At 35.4% G+C, this 26,514-nt stretch overlaps 1 protein-coding gene across 8 annotated transcripts in view; it reads right to left on the bottom strand.

The window, feature by feature from the left end:
• Positions 1–26,514, bottom strand: part of PIBF1 (progesterone immunomodulatory binding factor 1) — a 207,355-nt gene that overhangs the window by 91,103 nt on the left and 89,738 nt on the right. For all 8 annotated transcript variants that reach the window (XM_045054215.1, XM_045054221.1, XM_045054219.1 and 5 more), the window contains exon 11: positions 3,733–3,898. In XM_045054215.1, coding sequence (XP_044910150.1) covers positions 3,733–3,898 — 166 coding nt within the window. The remainder of the gene's footprint in view (positions 1–3,732; positions 3,899–26,514) is intronic.

The following is a 26,514-nucleotide window of genomic DNA, read 5'->3' as shown; positions in this document are numbered from 1 at the left end:
AGGTCATGATCTCACAGTTTGTGAGTTCGAGCCCTGCGTTGGGCTGTGCTGACAGCTCAGAGCCTGGAGCCAACTCTGGATTCTGTGTCTCCCTCTCTCTCTGCCCCTCCCCTGCTTGTGCTCTGTCTCTCTCTCAAAAATAAATAAACATTAAAAAAATAAATAAATAAAAAGAGATAAAAATATAAAGCCAGTGTTTTGGCAGGCTTTGCCAACTGATAATTAAAGTAAAATAAATAGTCGCCAAGTTATAAATCAATGAGAATACTGGGTAAAACCCATAGAAAAGTGCATGAATAAAATAATCTTTATCCTTTATAAGATTATTTCTCCCCCAAATTCATTATAAATAAGAATGGTCTTAGAAATACCTTCCGGTACTTCAGAAAAATGGATTCTAACAACAGTGCTATACTAACATTCATCAAACCATTCATTCACTCATTATTTATTGAACATTCACTATGAGCAAAGCACTGTGTTAGGTGTAGGTGACACAATGATAAATGAATAATCTCTATCCTCTCAAGACTCCTAGGTTTAACAGAGGAGGAAATGTAAGAAATACCCCTAATGCCTCAGTTTTATCAATAGTTTTTAGAAACATAATATTTTTGGGGGCATCTGGGTGGCTCAGTTGGTCAAGTGTCTGACTCTTGACTTTGGATTAGGTCATGATCTCACGGTTTGTGAGATAGAGCCCTGTGTTGGGCTCTGTGCTGACAGTGTGGATCCTGCTTGGGATTCTCTCTCTCTCTCTCTCTCTCTCTCTCTCTCTCTCTCTCAATAGATATATAAACTTGAAAAACAAAACAAAAAAGTATTTTTTACAGAGGTGTTTCTCCATAACCCTTACACACAAAAAACAACAACTGCTAGTCAGCTGCATTCACCAACCCAGTGGCTAGAGGTCTATGGGAGACTGGCTTTCATATTGCAAGTTGTAACCTTTAAGAGGTCATGAAATCAATTCAGATTGCAACCAGCTAAAAATAATAAAACAGAATGGTTAAATAAAAAACAAAACAGAATGGTTTAGTAAACATCAGCACTGTGTGTTGTATTGTTTAGTGAAATGCTTGTTTCAGAAGTAGAGAGAGAGAGAACTGCTTCCCTCTCTTCCTATATATACCTCTCATTCCCTTCCACCTGCCCCAAGACACATCCTTAAGCAGTCATCCAATCTGGAAAAAAAAAAAAAAGGCATTTTGCTAGGAATTATGAAATTTTAACAATAACTTGCAAAAGATGAATTCCAAATCAGAGCTGATCTAATTCAGTCAAATTGAAAATGTGTGGGAGAATCTGCTGTTGCAGATTATGACTGCAGTAGGTTCCTGAATAATATATTTGAAAAAGTACTAAATGCTGAACACTGGTTTGCTTTAGAAGTAAACAATAAACACTATCTATAATTTGTCTGTTTCTTTACATATATATATGTATGTAGTATCATTTTTATATTTTTTCTAAGGCTTTATTTTCTTTGGGACCCTTTATCTTGTTAATCTTAGTTTTACTTGTCAGAATACTTCCCAGAAATGTAATCTCTGAGACATTATTGTAATGAAAACTTACATCATTAGCTAATTAATCATGTTAATGACATTATTATACCTATTTCATTTAAATTTTTAAATGAGCATTTTCCACAAATCTAAAATATTCAGGAATATTATTACATGTAACCATATAATACATGAATATAGCAAAATATAGAGTTTAAAATCTACTAACTGTAAATTGTTTATTATTTGAATAAATAACTTCCAATTTTTACTGTAATATTTAGTGCTGCGAGTATGCCATTAATATAACCCTCTTATTTCCTCAGGTAAAATTCCTTTAAAATTACTGGATCAGGGGCGCCTGGGTGGCTCAGTCGGTTAAGCGGCCGACTTCAGCTCAGGTCATGATTTCGCGGTCTGTGAGTTCGAGCCCCACGTCGGGCTCTGTGCTGAAAGCTCAGATCCTGGAGCCTGTTTCAGATTCTGTGTCTCCCTCTCTCTGACCCTCCCCCATTCATGCTCTGTCTCTCTCTCTCTGTCTCAAAAATAAATAAACGTTAAAAAATAAATAAACAAAATAAAATTACTGGATCAATTTTTTAAGGACGTTAACACAGGTTACCATACTATCCTCCCCAAGAGAGGTTCCATTTTCTAAGCGCATGAGATTCCCCTTTTAAGGGTACTCTTGCCAGCAGTTTGAAGACAACAAAGAGACCTATGTAAAGGTAGAAAAAAGTTTAAATTTATATTTCTTTCATTATTAGGGAGAATACATGTTTTCATCTATTTCTCAACAATTTTCATGTGTTTTCTTGGAAAGAGTACAATCCTTCTACCTAGTCTCTAGAAGAGGAAGAAGTTATGTTCTCTTGGTAAGAGACCTTTCTTTTTTTTTTTTTTTTTAATTTTTTTTTTCAACGTTTATTTATTTTTGGGACAGAGAGAGACAGAGCATGAACGGGGGAGGGGCAGAGAGAGAGGGAGTCACAGAATCGGAAACAGGCTCCAGGCTCTGAGCCATCAGCCCAGAGCCCGACGCGGGGCTCGAACTCCCGGACCACGAGATCGTGACCTGGCTGAAGTCGGACGCTTAACCGACTGCGCCACCCAGGCGCCCCAATAAGAGACCTTTCAAAAGTAAGGACACAAGCCCTTTCTCCTGCATAACACAAGTATTATTTTTCAGTCTTCATTTATTTTTCCTAAATGGTTTCTTCCCCTACTTTTAATCAACAGATCAACAGATCAATCCCCAGACAGACATAATCTAAAATTTCATCTGTATTTACTTTTAATGGCTTTATAGTTCTGTATTTACATTTACATAGGATCCATCTGAGTTTTATTCTGATATGCAGTGTGAAATATGGAAGTAATTATTTTCTCGAAATACTCAAATGATTATCACAGCACTGTTTGTTATCCAATCCACCTTTCCCCGTAATTTGCAAAATAAGCTTTACAACGAATATATTCTTAAATTCATGTGATTATGGGTCTTGAGCTTTGTATTTGATACCACTTATGAACTTTTTTTTGTGGGTTTTAATTGTTCTTGCCTCAGAATGCATTTCAAAATGTGATACGTATTTCTTCTCATTATTTCTTTTTATCAATGTCTTCAAAAATTGATTACTTTGTTTTTTTCCTTCTAGTTATATTACATAATTACTTTGTTCAGTTAAAAAAGAGCATGCTAGCAAGTAATATTACTTGATAGAAATAAAAAAATATGTAATATTGAATATCGCCTTCCAGGAACATGGGGTTTCTTCTTATGTATTAGTGAAGTTGAATGCTTTTCTTGATAATAGCCTCTGTACTATTCCTATTAAAATTATTACAAGTAATTATATATTTTTGGTTGTTACAGTGGATGAGATTTTTTTTTCTTTTTTTGTGTGTTCTAACAATTCCAGTCCTTTGTGGTACACATATTTCTGAAATATATTTATCTTGTGTGTGCATGTGTGTGCATGCACGTTGCGTGCAGGTGCAGGATAGGGCTAAGTCCTACAGTAAAATAAAGCTCGACATGATACAGACCTTGTACTAATTGAGCTCACATGCTATGCTCTGCTATTTATTATTTTTTAAAATTAGACTATGTCCAACATGGGGTTCTACCTCACAACCCCGAGATCCAGAGTTGCATGTTACCACTGGGCCAGCCAGGCGCCCCATGTCATGCTAATTTTAAAAGAAAAGTTTGTACATGTACCTCTATTTTTTTTTGATATTTTTCACATTCCAACTGGCACTGTGTGAGATTTCTTGCAGTTTCCTCCTGTATAAGTTGAACACGCTCACTTTCAAAAGATTTTAATTTACTTTGATGGAGATATTCTGTGACTTTGCTTTCTGAACTAAGTTGTAGTTCTCTGTATCTGAAAGAAGCAGAATGATTGTAAGACTGTACAGAAACTGAAATGATTATATAAACATAAATATTACATCTACTTTTTCTATATTCCCATCTTATTATGTAGTTAATAACTTATATATTTATTCAGCAAAGCTCTTGTAAATAATTTAGATAGCCATATGTATGGAAATATGATAAATCTGGAGAACAAAACACACCAATTAAACCACCTCTATGGTTCCTTTATTTTTATCCCTTCCACCCCCAAATAATTATTGCCTAGTATTAATATTTTGTAAGACATTTAAAATAAGAAAGAGTAAGTTTCAATTATATTGCTTAAAATGATTTAATTTCTATATATTTCGAAGGTCTTCTTAAATCTACAGCAAAACTGTTTCCAAGCTTGCTGTTTCTTTCTAAGTCTAAATAATGTCAGATGGAGGATAGCATGAAATATGCACCCTGAGCTGCAAATTCTTAGGACTTTTAGAAAATAGAATTCTAAGTTAGTAAATGTATACATGTATACATATATATATATATATATACATATACATATATATATATATGTATATACAGATATTACAGGAAAACAGAATGTACAAATTACAAATAATGTACAAAATGTATAACAAGTAGTCTATTGTCACACAGATAAGGAACAGTTTCTTCATTTCATAGGTCTAACTAGTAATAAAGCCTTTTCCATATATAAATCACCACATATTATAAATCTGAAAATGCTTCAAGATGATTATGTTCTAGAGAGGAAAACACAGACACATTATCCTGTCTTAGGGAGCTATTATGAATCCAATACAATGCTAGATATGTTATTAAAATTCATTTATTCAAATATTTTATTCAGCTAGTCACTATGCTAGACAAATGTATATATAATGGTAGACAAAATGTCCCCCCCTCCCTTAAACAAGTTAGCTTTCTGAGGAAGATAGGCAAATAAACATGAAAATTCAATAGAGTACGGCAAGTGCTTCAATAGGGTAATCCCTAGGTTCGATGGGAACGTGAAGGAGGGAGACATAACTTGGTTTATATAGGTGTGTGCGTGTGTTTGTGACGGGGGTGGGGGTGGGGGCGGAGTGTATAATGTTTGGGATGGGAACCATCATAGAGTGAAGAAATAAGAGTATATGTACGGCAGGGAAGCAGCAGAGAGTACAGTCTGTTTTATTCAGGGTATCTCATTTAATCCCTACAACAACCCTATTAGGGATTTTTTGCCAGATGAGGAACCTGAGGCTCAGAGATGTCGAAGAATTTCTTTAACAGGCAGAAGCTGCTAGTACATTTCAGGTTGGGTTTGAAGTCCAGCTATATTTGACTCTACGGCAATGATCTTTCCACTACTACATGATATTCTTAACTGACATTTCTGAGACCAGATAAGCTTTTCAAAGGTCATTTTACCAAGTGACAATAACAATAACATTCAAAGTATAATCAGAGAAGACAGGTAGTAGGTATTTGCTCCTGGCTACTTCACCCTTGGCACTCTTTTAGCTTTGATGAAAACACCTGGCGTTCAAATTGGTGGAAGGTCAATGTGTACTGGTACATATGATTTAATATACAGGAAGGCTTTCAGGTGAATGTCAGCTTGTGGGCTTAACTTTTTAACTTTTTGGGAAAGCTTATATATATACATATATATATATGTATATATGTATATATACATATATATATATGTATATATGTATATATACATATATATATGTATATATGTATATATACATATATATATGAAGAAAATTATAAGAAGTTATATATAGATATGTATAACTATAGGTATATAAAAATATTCTTTGTATGGATAAGCAAACATTGACAAAATTTTTTATTGAGACATAATATATACACCATAAAAGTTAACCCTTTTAAGTATACAATTCATTTTTTTTTAGTTTTTAGTATATTTACAAAGTTGTGTATCACCACTGTCTAATTACAGAATGTTTTTATTACCCAAATAAGAAATTCATATCAATTTAGCAATCACTCCCCATTCCTCTCTCTCCCCAAGCCTTGCCTACCACTGCCTTAGTTTCTCACTCTATGGATTGGCTTACTCTGGACATTCCATATAAATGGAATCGTATAATATGTGGTTTGCTGATGTTTTCAAGGTTCATCCACGATGTAGCCTGAATTGGTATTCTACTCCTTTTTATATCTGAATAATATTCCATTGTATGGATACACCATATTTTGTTTATCCATTCATCAGTTGATGGACATATGGGTTATTCCCACTTTTTTGGCTATTACGAGTAATGCTGCTATGAACATTTGTGTGTTAAGTTTTTGGGTAAACGTGTTTTCATTTCTCTTGGTTATATACCTAGGAAAATAATAGGTTATATACCTAGGTCATATAGCCACCCTATTTCTCAGTTTTGAGGAATTGCCAAATCGCTCTCCAATGTGGCTGGACTATTTTACATTCCCACCAGCAGTTATAAGGGTGCCAATTTCTCCACATCCTTATCAACACTTATAATTAATTATCTGTTTTTCTTTTATTATAGCCATGCTCCTAGGTATGAAATGGCAAAAAAAATTCTTTCACTCAAACACTTATTAATTCAACATTTTACTGACGTGAAAATACTCCCTGGGGAAGGTGGTTTTATAAATATAATTGTATATGGTGTGAGAAATCAGTATGTATTTTGTATGCTAAACTAGGGAAGACACTAGACTGCATTATACAAAAAAATTCTAGTGAAGTCATTTAGAATGTGTTGATCTTTAAAATTGCTTTGAAAAGATTAAACTGCAAAGTCTGCCTTTTTATGGATTCAAGACATTGTAGGTAATCAATGCCAACTCCAAATAGGAAATTAAAGCCTTAGCTTTTAGCTCCACCTGTTCTTATTTATTACCCAACACTTGAAAGTTACTTTCAGCACTATTACTCTCCCCCCCCATATTGAAAACTTAAAAAAACAATGGTTATCTCTGAGAAATTTGAGAGCACTACGTTTAATAAATTGATAATTCTGTAAGTCAAATGATAATTCTAAAGGACTAGTCTACTCCTACATTGTTTGTATAATGAAAGAATCTGCTTCCAATCATCATGCCTGTGTAATAATTAATTTATTAAAGTGAACTGTGACGATGCTGAAGAAACATCAGAGCTGCAGAGGCAGTTCCAGCAGTGAGGAACGGACCAGGACAAGAGCACAGCCTAACAGTCTCAGTCTCAGGTAATTCCCGCTTTGTGTTTTGCTAATGTAACCTGTCACATTTTACTTTGCTGACTCAGACTTCTCATCTTATCCTCATAATATGAACATCTTATTTGAACTAAGTCATTATTATTCACATGTTAACAACCTTATGTTTGACATTCTAATTCAGCACAGTTACCTCAAGAGGTTTAATTTCCTATAAAGTTAAAAGTATAATCAGAATCTTCAAGAATCCTCACAATGATCTCATCCCAGGCCTCAATTTAGCTAGGTTATGCTACATTTGTAACTGGGTTTTCAGTTTTCATAAGACTCACCCATATATCACATACTACTTTAAAAAACAGTAATATAAAGTCCTAGAATTAATTTTATTTGCTCTTATGGAATACACTACAACAGATTAAAAAAATTTTTTTTGTATGTTTTTATATATTTTTGAGGGGGAGAGAGAGAGAGAGACAGAGAAAGAGAGAGAGAGAGACAGAGAGACAGAACGTGAGTGGGGGGGAAAGGGCAGCGAAAGAGAGGGAGACACAGAGTCCAAAGCAGGCTCCAAGCTCTGGGCTGTCAGCACAGAGCCCAACGCGGGGCTTGAACTGATGAGCATGAGATCATGACCTGAGCTGAAATTGGACGCTTAACCGACTGAGCCACGCAGGTGCCCCTACAACAGATTTTTAAGCTGGACATATGAGGAGAAGAAAGGTGAAAAGGTGAAAACCACCTATTAAATAGGGAGCTGCCAACCTGCTGACCCCTAGGAAGTGCCCTCAGGCCCTGGCCAATTCACCCCAAGCAGCACGGCAAATTCTGCAATCCTGAGAAATAACTGGGAGAGAGGAGCGTGGCAGTCAATCCTCAGAAATGGGAGAATGAATTTAAACAAAACCACTGTCTAAAATACTGAGTAACAAGAGGTTTTTATAACAGTATTTACATGAGCAGACTTAACATACACACTACGGTGAAGGTTTTGCTCATTATACTCCGATGTATTAAGCCAACAAGTGTATATGACTTATTCCCAACTCTAGCAACAAGGTTATCATTGGGTAAAATGGTGAAGGACCTATGTAATTATTAACCTTTTATTTAAACTCAGTTTTTATTTTTCAACAAGAAGCAACAACTGATCTTTGAATTTTGTCCACAAAATGTTCATGGCTATCCCGATATTAAAAGTGGATATTGATTTGGAATCATTATCTAATCTCATTTGATAGATAGCCATTCTAAGGCAAAATATCCAAAATAGATTGTATTCAGTCATGAGGTTCCTATAATCACCAGGACCAGGAAGTGGTCCTTCCATTAAGAAATTTTGAAAGCTTGTTCAATCTGGAGGGAAGGCGGAGCAACCGTTGAGGCAAGCATCTGTCTGCGTGCCAGAGGACAGCTGTGTGCAGAGAAAGAGTACAGGAAGTAAAACCTGCACAAGGAAGATTGGCAAAAGAAGCTAAGCAAAGTAATAGGATTTCCAGTTACTGGCAAGGGTTCAGGGAAGGATTTTTAGGAGTCAGGCATTAGGCAGATTAACTGAGAGAAAGGACTGAAAGGTAGTCTGGGTCAATACAGAGAATATACTGTGGGGCTCAGAGGAAGACATGGGAGCAAACAGTCATATGACTGGACCACTGCATCCTTTGTGCGAGGGGGATAATCTAATTCTAAATTTCACAAGCCAAGGGGGCTGAGGCTGCTGATTAACTTGCTACATGTAAGAGGAGTGCTTTGAAACAGAGATGGGACCCGGGTCTCCAGATAGGAAGGCTTTGGTGGAATTTGCTGTGGGAAATGGAAGTTGACAAGGGCAGAAGCTGACCTCTCTAACCACCTGAGAAGCCATCTTGCCCACACAGGTGGGCTACAAATCCCATTTTACTTTGCTGTCTCAGATTCCTCTTTCTGCTTGTTCTGTTAATAAGGCCTCAGTGAGTTGATGTTCAGTTCCTTTTCAAATTACTCATTTTGGTGGAGCTAATAACTAATCCATACCTTAACTACTTTTGTGCCTGCTATTTCTAATTCTCAGGGGTAAGACTCATTTTCATTCTTTTTACAGAGAATTTTGGTTGTGTTTCTTTTTTTTTCTTTAAAAAAAATTTTTTTTAATGTTTATTCTTGAGAGAGAGAGAGAGAGAGAGAGAGAGAGAGAGAGAGCATAAGCTGGGGAGGGGCAGAGAGAGAGACAGAGAGAAAGACAGAGAGAGACAGAATCCTAAACAGGCTCCAGGCTCTGAGCTGCCAGCACAGAGCCCAATGCGGGGCTTGAACCCACGAACCGTGAGATCATAACCTGAGCCGAAGTCGGATGCTTAACCGACTGAACCACCCAGGCACCCCTTGGTTGTGTTTCTAGACTTGTACCACACGCATTTCTAGACCTGTATCACATGTTCAAAATGCCTCTGGATAAATTACTGAGTAATTAACCAAACTCTAAGATTCACTTACTTGAATTAAGAATGGGGGATAAAACTGTTGCTTTGGATTTTCTGCTTCTGTGGCTGAGGAAAAGCTAACTGCCTTAGGTTAAAGATACAAAACCACTAAGTTTTCCATTATGTCTAATGTTTTGTTTTTTTTTTTCTGGTTCTCAACATTATATATCTGTATATATTTATAGATCTATATCTAATAGAACATTAACTAGTGTTCTACCAACTATGTATTTAAAGCATACGGAGTATGAGGTACAAGAAGACATGATTCTTTTTACAAAAGTATATTTTAAATTTCTTCTTTTAAAATTGCTATTTTATATAGGGTTAACTTTGCATTAACCAAAATATTTCATTCATCAATACCTAATTCACTTAAAAATATTTATTGTGCACCTGTGTTAGGTATCAATTATTAGGTACCAGCGAACCACAAATAGCATCACTATTCTTCAAAGAACTTACATTCTAATGGAGGGTGACAAATGGAGGGTGATAATGCTAATAAATTCTAATTATAATAATAATGTAGAGTGAGGGAATAGGGAATGATATTGATATTAGTGGTGGTCTTATTTTAAAGAGGTTGGGCAGGGAAGGCATTTCTCTGTTAAGGTGATATTTGAGTAAAGACAAGCATATTAGGTTCACTAAAACCTGTATTTAGAATTTAACTAATTGATTAATAAGAAAACATTTACAGGCCATGCATCATATTTAAAATTTATATAATATAGACACTTTCTGTTTAAAGAAGAGATAGGATATCAAATATATGAAGGCAAAAGAAGTCATTCACTCCTATTTGAAACTTGGTAACTTAAACCAGTAGTTAAAATTATGCACCAAAACTACACTAATGGATTTATTAGAGAGTCTAATCTACATGAATTGCAATTAAAAGAAAAAGGCGGGAAGCATGGATGGCTCAGGGTTGAGCATCCTACTCTTGATTTTGGCTCAGGTCATGATCCCAGGGTTGTGGGATTGAGCCCCGCATCAGGCTCTGTGCTGAGTGTGGAGTCTGCTTAAGATGTTCTCTCTTTTCTCTCTCTCTCTCTCTCTCTCTCTCTCTGCTTTTCCCCTGATCATGTGCGTGTGTACGTGCATATGCACTCTCTCTCTAAAAAAATAAAAAATAAGAAATAAATAAAAGAAAGAGGACCCAGTTTTCAAAAATGAACTGGTGATAATCAGGATGAGTGCAACTATTTTACAGGGCTAGGAAATAGATACTTATTTGAACAAACAATTTTGTTACTGTTTCATTTTTATACTTAGGTAATTAATAAGCTACAAAAGAAATGTCCTTTCACTGTTTATATAACCTGTGTCTTTTTAAAAATGTCTTTTTAATTTTTGTACTGATTATATAATAATAGGAGAAAAATATCATTTATAAGCTCATAATGGTAACTGCTGTTTAAATTTTTATATATTTCCTTCTCATCTTTTCTGCACAATTAAAAATTTTCAAATTTATCTTCAACTCTGTAAGTACTTTATCAAATCCATTCTTCAGAGTGAAAGCTTCAAATATTACAAATAACAATTAAAGACCTTTTCATCACCACTCTCAACTTCATTTCTCCTTTTAGAGATAAACACTGTTACCAGTTTTCTGTGTATTTTTCCAGAGTTTTTTAAAAACAATGCACATGTATTATACACAGAAGGATATATCGGCCTCTTTTTTCTTTTTATTAAAAAAATGGCATCATGTCACAAATACTCTATATTATTTTTTTCACTTAAGAATATGTTCTGGGATCTTTCCCTGTCTGTACCTCATTCCTTTCATTTGCTATAGAGGTGATCACAATGCAGACAGATTATTTAATTTCAATCCATTTATTTAATTCTAAACTGATGAATGTTCAGATTATTTCCAATTTTTTTATTACATACAGTGCTTTCAAGACTATCCTAAATAATGCTTCCCATGAACAAGTAAATGTTTTTCTAGGAGAGAGATCATGAAGTAGAATTGTTGGGTCAAAGGATTTAAATTTTTTTTTTTTTTTATGTTTATTTATTTTGGAAGGAGAGAGAGACAGAGTATGAGCTAGGGAGGGGCAGAGACAGAGAGTATGAGCCGGGCAGGGGCAGAGAGAGAGGGAGACACAGAATCCGAAGCAGGCTCCAGGCTCTGAGCTGTCAGCATAAACATGGGGCTCGAACTCACGAGCCGAGCAGTGAGATCATGACCTGAGCTGAAGTCACACGTTTAACTGACTGAGCCACCCAGGTGCCCCTAGGTGAAAGGATTTTAAATTTTCATAGATTTTACCCAATTTTCTCCAAATAGCCATATAGTATTGAAACATGACCAAAAGTGTATGAAATATGGTTTCTCCACATCCTCACCAATCTTTGATATTCTCATACATAAAATGTTTACTATGCACATTATATATGTAAATCATACCTTCATATAGTTTGAGGTCCTTGTTTTCACTGATAGAACTTAAAAGGCTTCTATGCTTCTAATCCCCTTTCATAAGTAGTATTGGCCCCATAATTTTCCGTTGAGTATTTTTCTATTGTTAGACATTTAAATTCTCCCTAATTTCTTACCTCATTTTTCACACCAAATAGTAGCACCCAGTTTATTCGCCCACCTAATGCAATGGTTTTACTCTGAATTTTCAAAACAAAATATATCTTTGAAGGAGAATAAGGCCTTCACAGTTAAGAGCTGCTGCAAGGACTATGAAATAACCCTACTGAGCAATGCCAGGATGGCTGGGAAAAGTGTAGGGGCCCCAAATATGCCTGTTTTAGTAGAGGATATTCTCTTTTGGATCCATATATTCTAATGTGTTTCTTTAAAACATATAAACTTGGGGCACCTGGGTGGCTCAGTTGGTGGAGCATCTGATTCTTGATTTTGGCTCAGATCATGATCTCACAGTTTTTGAGTATGAGCCCCACTTCGGGCTCTGTGCTAGAGCATGGAACTTGCTTGGGATTCTGTTTCCCGTTCTCTCTGCCCCTCTCTGGCTTGCTCTCTTATCTCTCTCTCAAAAAATAAAAATAAAAATAAACCTAATATATAAACTTGACTCATTACTTAACATACATATTTAGACATGTACTATGAATATATCTAAAATCATATAAGGATACTCACATTTATGTAAAAAGAAAAGAAAAAGCATAAATCTTAAAAAAAAATGGTACCACTGTAGGTAAAGATATCTGGGAAAAGGGAAGTTGTTGTAAAAGTTGTTTTTATATTACATGATTTTTTTTTGACTTAAAAGTAATTTTCCTAACGGCAACTCAAAAGTCTTAGATATAGGCAAATTTAAAAAAATGAAACATTATCTACCTTCAATATAAATAATTCTGGTTCAGATCTATTTTACTTCTCATAATAAAGTGTTATTAACCAAGTAAGGTATGAAGTATGTAGTATCAACGTCTAGTAGAGTAAGTCTTGGTTGGTTAGTTTTTTAATATCCTGAAACTGTATGAGAGATCTCTGATCCCAAGAATAAGCACTGGTGTTCTACCATACCCAATCTACAGTACTTAATGGGTACTTCAAAAAAGCAAAAGCAAAACAAAACAAAACAAAAACCAAAAACCAAAATGCTCCAAAACCCCTGAAACATGCAAAAAACAAAAAACAAAAACCCTAAAGCAAACAAACCCCATGACAATTTGTACATATTATTTATCTGAAATTGCTTTCTTTTCATTGAGATCAAAATAGAAAATGTTATTTTAGAGATTTTTTTGCATTATTGTTATTTGTTCCACCAACTACTTTCTCTCACTTATTATCTCGATACCAGTAAATTTTAAAATATATTCCTTGATACCGAATCAGAACTATTTTTAATAAAAATCAGGAGAGTAATTACTTAAGTTCAAAAATATGCATATAAAATTATAGAGAATCAGAGTTCTGGTAATTCTGATCTTTTCCTTTCAGTTGTTAAATTTTCTAAATTGAAAAGAAAGCAGATAGAGAAAATTTATAAAAATAATCATCATTGTTGCAACACTGGTTACTATAGGACAAGAGAAAGGAATTTAAAAGGCACTTGGGTATTTCTCCAAATGTTTCTGCCATTTAGATGATTTCTTCAGCAAGTTCACTGCTCAGCTGTAATACTACATCTGTCATTTTTGGCTTACAAACTAATTCTTACATGCATGTGAGAAATCTTTTTTTGCTGGGTTAAAAACGCTGAGTATGTTTAACAACTGCACCATGGATTTATAAGAATTTCAAGCATGCATTTAGAGTAATTCAATGCATCTATCATATCATGATCAAATAAAATATGTAATGTCATTAATAAACAATATGTGGTAATATTTGGCCATCTTATAAAGGCAAAAAATAGGTACTGCAGGTATGTGAGGATAAAAGTACTTAAGTGAAATAAATGAGAGGAATGTTGCCTTAAAATAAATCAAAGCATGCATGAGATAAAATTAGAGAGAAATATTTTATAATAGTGTTTGTATGGGTAGCTATTTTGCCTTATGTGGCAACGTGACAACAAACACTTAAAATTGAGCTTGAATCATCCTCCGAACCAAGAGTATTTATTACATCAGTGCTTGACAGCACTCAAACTATTTCCTGCTGCCTTTAATACATACTGCAGAATGTTAGGGTACATTAAAAAAATCAGAATATATAACACGGAATCCAAAATAGTTATAGGATCTCTGTAGTTTCTTCTTGATTTTGCTGTGAACCTAAAACCACTCTAAGAAAAAAAGTCACAAGAAAAGGTGCTTTTAGAGGATGCTTTTATGAACTAGTATCAAGTATGAACAATAGAATGGAGGCCAATCATAGTTTTCCATAATATATAGCTCAAAGAAGGAAATCAATTTACCACAGTTGTAAAAGATATTTATTTAGACCAACTTCCATTTAAAGCTGCACCTCTGGTTCAATATTCGCAAATCAATCAACATGATATACCACATTAATAAAAGAAAGCATATGAACCATATGATCCTCTCAATAGATGCAGAAAAAGCATTTGACAAAATATAGGCTCGTTTCTTGATAAAAACCCTCATCAAAGTAGGGATAGAGGGAACATACCTCAAGATCATAAAGGCCATACACAAAAGACCCACAGCTAATATCCTCAATGGGGAAAAACAGAGCTTTTTCTCTACAGTCAGGAACAACACAGGGATGTCCACTCTCACCATTGTTATTTAACATTGTACTGGAAGTACTAGCTTCAGCAATTAGACAACAAAAAGAAACAAAAGGCATCCAAATTGGCAAGGAAGAAGTCAAACTTTCACTACTCGCAAATGACATGTAGAAAACCCAAGACTACACCAAAAAATCACTAGAACTGATACACGAATTCAGAAAAGTCGCAGGAGTAAAATCAATGTACAGATATCTGTTGCATTTTTATACACCAACATTGAAGCAGCAGAAAGAGAAATCAAGGAATCGATCCCCTTCACATTTGTACCAAAAACTGTAAGATATGTAGGAATAAACCTAATCAAAGAGGTAAAAGATCTATACTCTGAAAAGTATACTTCTGAAAGAAACTGAAGAGGACACTAAGAAATGGAAAACATTCCATGCTCATGCATTAGAAGAACAAATACTGTTAAACTGTCTATACTACCCAAAGCAATCTACCTATTTAATGCAATCTCTATCAAAATACCACCAGCATTTTTCACAGGGCTAGTACAAACAATCCTAAAATTTGTATGGAACCACAAAAGACCATGAATAGCCAAAGCAAACTTGAAAAAAACAAATAAACAAACAAAAACAAAAAACAAAGCACAAAGCTGGAGGCATCACAATTCTGGATTTCAAGCTATGTTACAAAGCTGTAGTGATCAAGGCAGTATGGTACCGGCACAAAAACAGATACATAGACCAACGGAACAGAACAGAAAACCTAGAAATGGACCCACAACTGTATGGTCAACTAATCTTTGATAAAGCAGGAAAGAACATCCAATGGAAGAAAGACAGTCATTTCAGCAAATGGTGTTGGGGAAACTGGACAGCAACATGAAGAAGAATGAACCTGGACCACTTTCTTATACCATACACAAAAATAAACTGAAAACAGATGAAAGATCTAAAATGTGAGACAGGAAACAATCAAATTCCTAGAGGAAAATACAGGCAGCGACCTTCATGACTTCAGCCGCAGCAACTTCTTACTAGACACATCTCTGGAGGCAAGGGAAACAAAAGCAAAGACAAACTACTGGGACTTCATCAAGATAAAAAGCTTCTGCACAGTGAAGGAAACAATCAGCAAAACTAAATAGACAACTGATGGAGAAGATATCTCCAAATGACATATCTGATAAAGGGTTAGTATCCAAAATCTATATAACATTTATCAAACTTAACACCCAAAAAACAAGTAAATCCAGTGAAGAAATGGGCAAAAGACAAGAGTAGACACTTTTTCAAAAGAAAGCATCCAGATGCACACCATCATTCATTATCAGGGAAATACAAATCAAAACCACAATGAGATACCACCTCATGCCTGTCAAAATGGCTAAAATTAACAACACAGAGAACAACAGATATTAGCAAGGATACGGAGAAAGAGGAACCCTTTTGCACTGCTGGTGGGAATGTAAACTGGTGTAGCCACTCTGGAAAACAGCATGGAGGTTCCTCAAAAAGTTAAAAATAGAACTACCCTAAGACCCAGGAATTTACCCAAAGAATACAAAATACTGATTCGAAGGGATACATGCATCCCAATGTTTATAGCAGCATTATCAACAGTAGCCAAACTATGGAAAGAGTCCAAATGTCCACTGACTGATGAATGGGTAAAGCGGTATGCATGCGTGTACGTACACACACCCCCCCCCACACCCCCCCACACACAATATGGAGTATTACTCTGCCATAAAAAATAATGAAAGTGTTTTTGCAATAATGTGGTTAGAGCTAGAGTGTATTATGCTGACTGAAATAAGCCAGTCATAGAAAGACAAATACTGTATGATATCACTCATATGTGGAATTAAAAAAAAAAGAACAGAACAGATAAGTAGAGGGGAAAGGGAATAAAAAGCAAGAGGGAAGCAAACCATAAGAGACTTAACTATAGAGAACAAACTGAGAGTTGATGGAGGGAGGTGGGTGGGGTAATGGGCCAAATGGGTGATGGGTATTAAGGGGGGCACTTATTGTGATGGCACTGAGTGTTATATGTAAGTGATAAGTCACTAAATTCTACACCTGAAACCAATTTTACCATATATGTTAACAAAGTAGAATTTAAATAAAAACTTGAAAAACACCAGGCAAACACTACAAATCTTAACACAAAACTATTCTGAGAGGATACAGAATTCCATGAGGATTCTAGGAAACTCCTGAATAGGGATTTAGAAACCAGAGTCCTGGGTAGAGCTGAACCATTAGCAAGACTTTCTCTTTTCCAAGGGTGAGCACGACCCTAAGCTTCATTTTATCTCCACCAACCAAGGATAACCAACAGAACTCCTTGTGGAACTTCTAAGAACTCTAGATATCATGACTCTACCTTAGACCTACTGAATCAAAATCCTTGAGGACAGACTTGGGAATGTTGAGTTCTGAGTGATAAAATGGGCTAATATAAGTAAAATGCTCACACAGTGCCTTGTACAATTAAAAAAAAATGTAAGTTACTCAAGTTCAAGACTGTTGTTTAATGCACCTTTGGATTCTTAGGATCTAGTATATCACCTGGTATATATCACAAGCTTTTAATGAATGTTTACAGAATTAAAGAATGAAGTCCTATTAACCATTTTTAGGTGTCATACAGTTTAAATTACTAAATATGTTCAAGCCAGGGTAAAAAACACTAAAGTATCATAAATTAATTGGATAAGGGGTAGTCTTTTCTGAAGTATGACAAAACCAGTGAATCAACATGATTATTTCCAGGTTTAGGTGTCAGTGTAGGATGAAAACAAATTATAGGGAGTGAAGAAAAAAGAAACCAAAATGATTACAGGATAGGTATAGCTGAACTACAAAAAAGATTAAAGTTTCTAACACTGTACAGTTTGGTTAATGACTAACGTGTTGGAGACATGACAACATCTTAAAAACATTTTAAAAACAAATGCAAAAGAGGAAGCAAAGTTAGTGTGATATGACAGTGAGATATACCTAAGATTTGTAATGAGTTAAAGTAGTGGCAAAATGTACACACAATTTTAGGAATGTAAGCGCAACTCACTAGCTTACCCACAAGAATATAACGAGGTCTATCATGAGGGCATGTAAAAGAGAATGAAGAAAACATAAGACAATAATGAAAAGAACTACATCACTTTGTTAGGTGTACTTCCCCATCTCTAAATTTCTCTCATCAGGCTTAATGGACTAAACAACTGCTTATTAGTTTTTTCTGTAAACTACTACCTTGGGATTTTCAAAAAAGCAGATACAAAATATACTATTATGCCAGTTTACACAGTTAGTTAACACATATCATGTTATAATCAGATTTTTATTTTCTATAGTTATTTATCAAATGAGAACACTTATAAAATTCTGGAAAATGTCTACATCCCAACGTATCTATTTAGCAATCTACTTATGGCTACATGCATACATTCAGGATAAAAATGAAATAATAAAGTACCCAACATAATCAAAGAAACTCAATAAATAGTAATTGAATGAAAATATTAACATTTTAACATCCTACAATTATTATTTTGAAGAAGTGCCTTTTCCTCTTAAATATTTTCTTAGCCCTCACTCTTCTCCCTACACAGTTCCTATGCTTCCCCATCTCAAAAACTATTGCTCCTCCTTTCTAGGTTGGTAGAAAATTGGTGCTTTTATTATTGCCCTGTCTCTTCCTTTTCTCTCACTTGCTTTTGTAACCAAGATCCAAAGAAGTGGTTGAGGGACCTGTGGTCACAGAACCCTAAAGGCATTTATGAAGAAAAAATGTGAACTGGTATGGCTTGTCAGCATGTGTAGAGATCAATACAAAGGAAAGGCACCAAACACTGCAGTGCCTTAGATTTATATTTGCTTTCCATGTATATGTATTTTTCTTTTCATGTAACCATCTCTAAAACTCTAACATAGAATTTAGGATCATTCTTTTTAGAAATAAAATGACTCAGAAAGGTTAATTAATTTGCCCAACTAAGTAGTAATGCTGGAGTTTGCATCCAAGACTGCCTCAAATTTCTGGGTTCTTACACCTTAACGTACTGTATCCAAGAAAGAAAAAAATATTTTAACAAAGTTAAAATAAAGCATGTACCCAAAATCCACACACAATGTTTCACAACACACCATTGGCAAGTACATATGGACACAGACAGCTACAGGAGGAAGAGACTAGAGACAAAGAATATGACTGAAAGGTGAACAGAGAAGAAAACAGGTGAGGGCTCCCACAAAAAAAATAAAACACACAAAGGCTCCACCTGGGCAGAGGAAAACCTGTGTGTTAGGTCAGAAGTTTAAGGAGGGTTGAAGGTCATTAGAGGGTGCTATGGCTGTCACAGAAGGAAGTTGAGAGGTTATTTCCCTTTGCTTTGGCTCTGTGTCCTACCAATTAGGAGTGAATGTAAGATAACACTTTTCCTTCAAAATTATTCTTAAGACAAAAAGGGGGTCACTTTTTTGAGTTCTTATAAAATCTGAGTATTCTCTCAACTACTTTATCTTGAAAAATAAAATACTTTTTAGGGAAGACACATTGGCTTGCAAAGACCATAATCAACACAAATTCTGAATGCTGATACTGTTCATTTGAAGGAATCTATAAACACGAAATCAAAGACATTTCGCATTGGTTTCATAAATATTTCTAGGATGCAGCTTTACAACTACACTGGAAACAGGCTTTAAGGATTACTTTATTTATTTTTTTTTAATTTTTTTTTAATGTTTATTTATTTCTGAGACAGAGAGAGACAGAGCATGAGTGAGGGAGGGGCAGAGAGAGACACAGAATCAGAAGCAGGCTCCAGGTTCTGAGCTGCCAGCACAGAGCCCGACGCGGGGCTCGAACTCACAAACCATGAGCTCATGACCTGAGCCGAAGTCAGTCTCTCAACCGACTGAGCCACCCAGGCGCCCCTTTAAGGATTACTTTAAAAAGATATCTAAGTCAATCACATTCTGAAGATCACAAACATACCAAAAGAAGAAACAAAATTTTTTTATTTGAATGGATACTTGTGTCTAAAGATAAAAATTCAGTGACAGTATCACCAAGGGAGTCAGTGAAAAAATTTAAGAAGCAGTAAAGGTGACGTGTCTTGGAAAACTGTGTAAGACAATTCAGAAAGTGCCTCAGGTGATCTTGAAGGTTCATGTGATGAGACTGAAGAGTTTGTTTACATAATGTAATTTTACATGTTTACATGTAACTCAAGTAAGCAAGGATTCTGAAGCCAGATGTGTGGGTTCAAATTCTACACCTGCCCCTTACTACCTGTCTCAGTTTGTGTATCTGTAACATGGGGATAATAACAATCTTATCATAAGAAGATTAAATGAGTTAATATTAGTAAAATACTTAAAAGTGCTGGTACAGTTAAGTACTATGTTAGTAGTTGCTGAATAAAATGAAATATTCAAGAATTCCTTAAAGATTCCTTAAAAAAAAAAAACAATAAAGCTGGTTGTGGGAAAAATGATAAGTGACCTTACATGCTTTTTTTTGGCCAAACAGTTCCATTTTTCAGTCTAGCCAAAATGTCCCATCATGTTTCATATGTTTGCCTATGAACAGTGACATGTTTTAATTGTTTAAAATATGGAAATTTTAGATGCATAGAATTTGATTTTCTTCCAGTTGGTGGAATGTTAAGTTAGCCTTACCAGGAAGCAGAACTGTCTTCAAAGTCATATACTTTTCCATTTCCTCAACATGGGAAACAGCACTGCTGATACCTGGGAAGGACTCTATAAATGGTGATGTATCTACTAAGACCTGTGAATGGTTGTAGAGGAAGAGATGGATAACTGGTTAGTGAACACTGCTACTTAATTTCAGCTGTTGAAAAGCTGGCATGAATGCTTTAGATAAATGGGGCAGCAAAGTTTTTCTATAAAGGGCCAGAGGAGTAAAAATGTTAGGCTTTATAGGCCATATGATCTCTGTTGCAACAAACCACCTGTGCACTTGTTAGCACAAAAGCCAACTGTATATATATAAACCAATGAGTATAGTTGTGTTTCAATAAAACTTTATGGACACTAATATTTGAAGTTAATATAATTTTCATGCATTATGATGTATTCTTCTTCTTTTGATTTTGTTCCTAATAACTAAAAAATACAAAAACCATTCTTAGCCTGCAAGTTGCAGAAAACCAGATGGCAGATTGGATTTGGTCTGCCACTGGTTTGCACTGTCAATCTCTGATTTGAATTAAAAGAAGCTGCAGAACATTAGTGACAGCATGCTGATCAAGCCCATGACCTGGCTCTTACTGCTGCTTGGAATAAATTTATTCACATCTATTAGGCCAGTATATTCTCTCTACTGGTTGTTCTAAAAATTGTTGTTTTTTATTAAGTCTTTCAGATCATTCAGAGCCCACTTCATTCTTATTTGGCTTTCTCTTCATTGAGATCAGTATCTATCCAGCAAAGGTTCCTTCTGGTTCCCTTCTAACTCAAAACCTCTTATATTTTTAAAAAGCTTTTTGAAAATGTTTTATTTATTTTTGAGAGAGAGGAGATGTGAGCAGGAGCGGGGGGAGAGACAAAGAGAGAGAGAGGGGGAACAGAAGATCTGAAGCAGGCTCTGCACTGACAGCAGCAAGCCTGATACAGGGCTTGAACTCACAAACTCTGAGATCATGACCTGAGCCCATGTCAGACGCTCAACCAACTGAGCCTTGAAGGCGCTCCTCGAGGAAAAACCTCTTTTTACCCTGTTTTCCTTTCTTTTCCTACACTCCTATATAACACTCCTTCTCTGATTCAAGGATCACAATTCTCCATTTAACCTCTTGATACTGCAACACTTTAACTTCTCAATGATCACTTCCTGATTACATTTTCAAACTTTTCCTTTCAAAGTGCCTCTCTTCTGCTCACAAACATGCTTAGTAATCCTGTGTCCTAAAAAAGAGTAAAAAGCTCAACTTTTACCTAACTCTGTTAAGCTATCCTATCCTGTTAAGCTAATGGTCCCTCACCCCTTTACCCATTTGTTTACAGTTGCTGCTTCTGTATCTTCACAATTTAACCTCTTGCAAGCTAGTTTCCACTTTCAAAAGTCATCTGAAAACAGAGATCTTAAATTAAAAAAAAAATTTTTTTTAATGTTTTTATTTTTGAGACAGAGAGAGACAGAGCATGAGCAGGGGAGGGGCAGAGAGAGAGGGAGACACAGAATCCGAAGCAGGTTCCAGGCTCTGAGCTGTCAGCACAGAGCCCGACGCGGGGCTTGAACTCACAGACTGTGAGATCATGACCTGAGCTGAAGTCGGACGCCCAACCGACTGAGCCACCCAAGCGCCCCGAGATCTTAAATTTTTAATGATTTTTTTGGTTTACCCTTCCACCCCTGCCATAAAAGTAGAGATTTGAATATTGGCACAACCATCCACTGCCTATTCTTTTTTTCCCCTCACTTAAAAGCTTTATTGGGATATAATTTACATATGTAAAATTCACCACTTGTAAGTGTACATACAGGTCTATGAATTTTGACAACATGTCTACAGTCACGTAATTGTGACCACAACAATCATGATACAGAACATTTCCATCATCTCCCCCAGATTTTCTGTGCTGCTTTGAAGTCAATTCCTCCATCCTACTTCTGGTTCCTGGCTACCACTGATCTGCTTTGTCATTAGTTTTGCCTTTTCCAGAATGTCACATAAATGGAATCAAACAGTATGTAATCTTTTGTGTCTGCTTCATTCATTCAACAAAGTGCTTTTTAAAAGATTAATCCATGTTGTTGCATGTATGAGTAGTCTGTTCTTCTTTAATGCTAAGCAGTAGTCCACGATGGTATGTGTCAAAATTTGTTCATTCATTCGCTAGCTGATGCACGTTGGGTTGTTTTCAGTTTGGGGCCATTACGAATAAAGCTGCCAAAAAGCACTGACATACAATTCCTGTGTGGACATGTTTTTATTTCTCTTGGGTAAGTAAATAGAAATAGAATTGCTGGATCATACAATAAGTATATCATAAAACTGCCAAATCGTTTTCCAAAGTGACTGTATGGGTTATGCATTCATACAAGCAATGGATGGTCCAGCTGATCCACGATCTTGCCAACATCTGGTAGTATCAGTCTTAAAATCTAGCCATTCTAGTAGTTGTAGTGGTATCTAATTGCGATTTTAGTCTTCATTTTCCCTGATGTTGGGCATCTTTTATTTTGCTTATTGGTCATTTACATTTCTTCTTTTGTAAAGTACCTATTCAAACCCTTGGCCATTAAAAAAATTTTTTTTAAGGCAGGCAGTTTGTCTTCTTGAGTTGTAAGAGTTCTGGATACTTATCACATGTGTATTTGGCAAATATTTTCAAGTCTGTGGCTTGCCTTTTCCTTTCTTATCAGAAGAACAAAATATTCTTATTTTGATGAAATCCAATGTAACAAAAGTTTTTTCTTTATGGTTCATGCTCTCTGTGTCTATGTAATCTTTTTGTGTGTGTGTGTGTGTGTGTGTCTATGTAATCTTTGATTAACTTAAGGTTACTAAGATTTTCTCTTATGCTTTTTCTAGTTTTCTTTTTTTTAATTACTTTTTTTTAATGTTTGCTTATTTTTGAGAGAAAGAGACAGAGCATGAGTGGGGGTGGGGGGGCAGAGAGAGAGAGGGAGATGCAGAATCAGAAGGAGGCTCCGGGCCCCGAGCTGTCAGCATGGAGCCTGACGCGGGGCTCGAACTCACAAACTGTGAGATCATGACCTGAGCCGAAGTCAGACGCCCAACCGACTGAACCACCCAGGCGCCCCTGCTTTTTCTAGTTTTCTAAGTCTGACTTCCTGTATTTAGATCTGTAAGTGATTACAAATTAATTTTTGTATTTTATGTGAGGTAAGGGTTGAAGTTCAATTTCTTGTATATGGATATAAAAATATTCCAGCATGTTGAATTCAACAATTCCTTGAATTACCCTGGCACTTTCATTCTTCTTAAAAACTGTTTTGGATATTCTGGGTCTGTGAATTTCCATGTATATTTTAGGTTAGCTTGTCAATTCTACAAAAACAAACAAACAACTTGCTTACTTTTTCATCAGGATTGCACTTAATCTGTTAATCAGTTTGGGCACACCTGATACTTTACCAACACTGAATGTTTCATTCTATAAACATGGTTTATCTCTCCACTTATTTAAGTCTGCGTTACTTTTTCTCAGCAATATTTACTAGTTTTCAGTATACAGCTTGTGCTTGCTTCTTAATTTATTTCATCTTTAAGTTTTTAATATTTTTTAAGTATTTATACCTACTTAATACTTATACTATACTTAAATACTTAATATTTAAGTATATACTATAAATACTTAATACTAAGTATTAATACTAATGATTAATATTAATACTATTAATACTTAATATTTAAGTATATACTATACTTAAATAGTTATACTATAAATACTTAATATTTTTAAGTATTTAATATTTTTTAATATTTTTGATGCTACTACAAATGAGATTTTTAAGAACTTTTAATTTCCAATTTTCAACTGCTTGTTGCTAGTATACAGAAACACAACTGGCTTCTTTCAATAATGACCCCATATCCTGCAATCTTCTGAAGTCACTGGTTTGTAGATTCCAGCTAAGACATTTTAAGAAAACTCCCTTCAGCCTTCATTTCCTCCTTTATAAAAACAGCATTTGTGAGAAATAAAATTGAGAATAAAATTACTCAAAGAAGGAATAAAACCCTCAAAACATTTAGCACAGTATCTGCCCCACAGCAACTATTCAGTACTTATTAAATCCCTTCCCAAATTTCAGAGTTCTTACTGTAAGTTTTAGCAATGTCGACATATCCCAAATCTTTATCTCTAGGCTGAAATCATCCTCTAGGCTTGAGATCTTTATTCCCATTTATCTACTGTATTTTTATACATGAAAGGTGCCTAGAACTTCAAGTCCTAAATCAAAATCATAACCTTCACTCACCCATGAATCACTTGTGCTTTCTGAAGAAGAAATGATTCTTCTTTTAAGTTGTTATCTCAACTATTCAGTAAATTCGGTAAACTCTCCAAAGACACACTTAAGTCTAGTCAGTTACCAAATCTAGTAATAACCACAATAGCTAGTATTTAGTAATGTTTATGTGACAAATATTATGTCAAACACGCATTTAATCCTCACAATTATATGTTATATGTTACTATTATTTTCTTTATTTTATACATGACAAAACTGAGACACAGAGAGGCTAAAAAACTTTCTCAAAGTCAAGCACCTGGTAACAATATGCCCAGTATCATAACCTAGGCAATTTATCTCCAGAAAAAGTAATCTTAATATATATATTTAACTATATCGCCTCTAATGCATGCAGACTATAGGATCTACTTGTTTGTGATGATAGTGGGATTGAGTGCTATTGGATGATATCTGGGAAAATCCAAGAAATGCCCAATGCTTCATTAAAATAAGCATCTCTCACCAAGATGTTCTTGAAAACACAGGTACAGAGGGAATAGCAAATGGGAAATAAGACTATGTTAATAGCTGAACTTATAGTAAAACCCCAATTCAGAGGTTTCTGGTAGACAGGGATAGAGAATGTGATAGGTTTAAGATAGCCCACTAAACCCCAATCCCATCTTAACACTGGGTGGGCCCCTAGAGGATACATTAGAGTATATATATATTGCAGAAGATGGAAAAGAGGTGCAAGTGAGCCCAACCTTCTGCTTTGTTCAGTCACAGGAAGCTGGACTCAAGATTGTGACCTTTTAGCTAGAGACCACCCAATTAGAAATGTGGCCCAAACTGTGTCTTAGAATGTGGTCCAGACATTATCAGATATTTCTTCTCTATGCGTGAGTAGAGAGAAGGGTAGAAAAAGCTCCATCATTCATCATCCTCCAGTTACATTTCTAAAACCAAGTTTCCCATCTACTCTTTATGCCATCATACTAATGGAGGCCATTGTTGCCTCTCGTCTAGACTTTAGGAACTACTGTTCGGGGTATCTTGGACTACCCTGAATATATATCAAATATTACTGTCAAGTTAACTCTAAATGTGATTTTTGACATGATTTTTGTCATGTCACCCCTCATTTCTCACTGGAGTAACTATAACTCTTTTTTCCTGACATTCTAGGCCTACCAAAATATGAAACTACGCCTACCTACTTGAACACTCCAAATCAGGTGACTGAATTATCTGTTGTTTCCTGACAATCCTTTATTTTTTTCTTTTTGCCTCCCGTATATAGGTTTACAAAGCTTTGGAATGTCTTTCTCTCAGATCTACATATCAAATGGGTGAAAAAGATAAAGAGGATTCAGAGTACACTTCTCGTAATGAGCACTGAGTAATATGTAGAATTACCTGAAACTAATATACCACTGTGTGCTAATTATACTTCAACCAAAAAAAAAAGTTAAAATTCATACATTAATTGCTTGTATCGTATACCATCTCCTTTAAACGGTCATTCCTGATACTTCCTTAACATGGATACGTTCATAGTCCAATATGGACACCTTAAGATATACAGCATTTTGCTTTAAAATATAAATATGAGGGCGCCTGGGTGGCGCAGTCGGTTAAGCGTCCGACTTCAGCCAGGTCACGATCTCGCGGTCCGTGAGTTCGAGCCCCGCGTCGGGCTCTGGGCTGATGGCTCAGAGCCTGGAGCCTGTTTCCGATTCTGTGTCTCCCTCTCTCTCTCTCTGCCCCTCCCCCATTCATGCTCTGTCTCTCTCTGTCCCAAAAATAAATAAACGTTGAAAAAAAAATAAATGTTAAAATATAAATATG

The sequence above is a fragment of the Felis catus genome, chromosome A1 (genome assembly GCF_018350175.1).
Source record: "Felis catus isolate Fca126 chromosome A1, F.catus_Fca126_mat1.0, whole genome shotgun sequence".
NCBI lineage: Eukaryota > Metazoa > Chordata > Mammalia > Carnivora > Felidae > Felis > Felis catus.
Note: the sequence above shows the minus strand (reverse complement) of the source record. Positions and strands in the feature narration are given on the sequence as shown.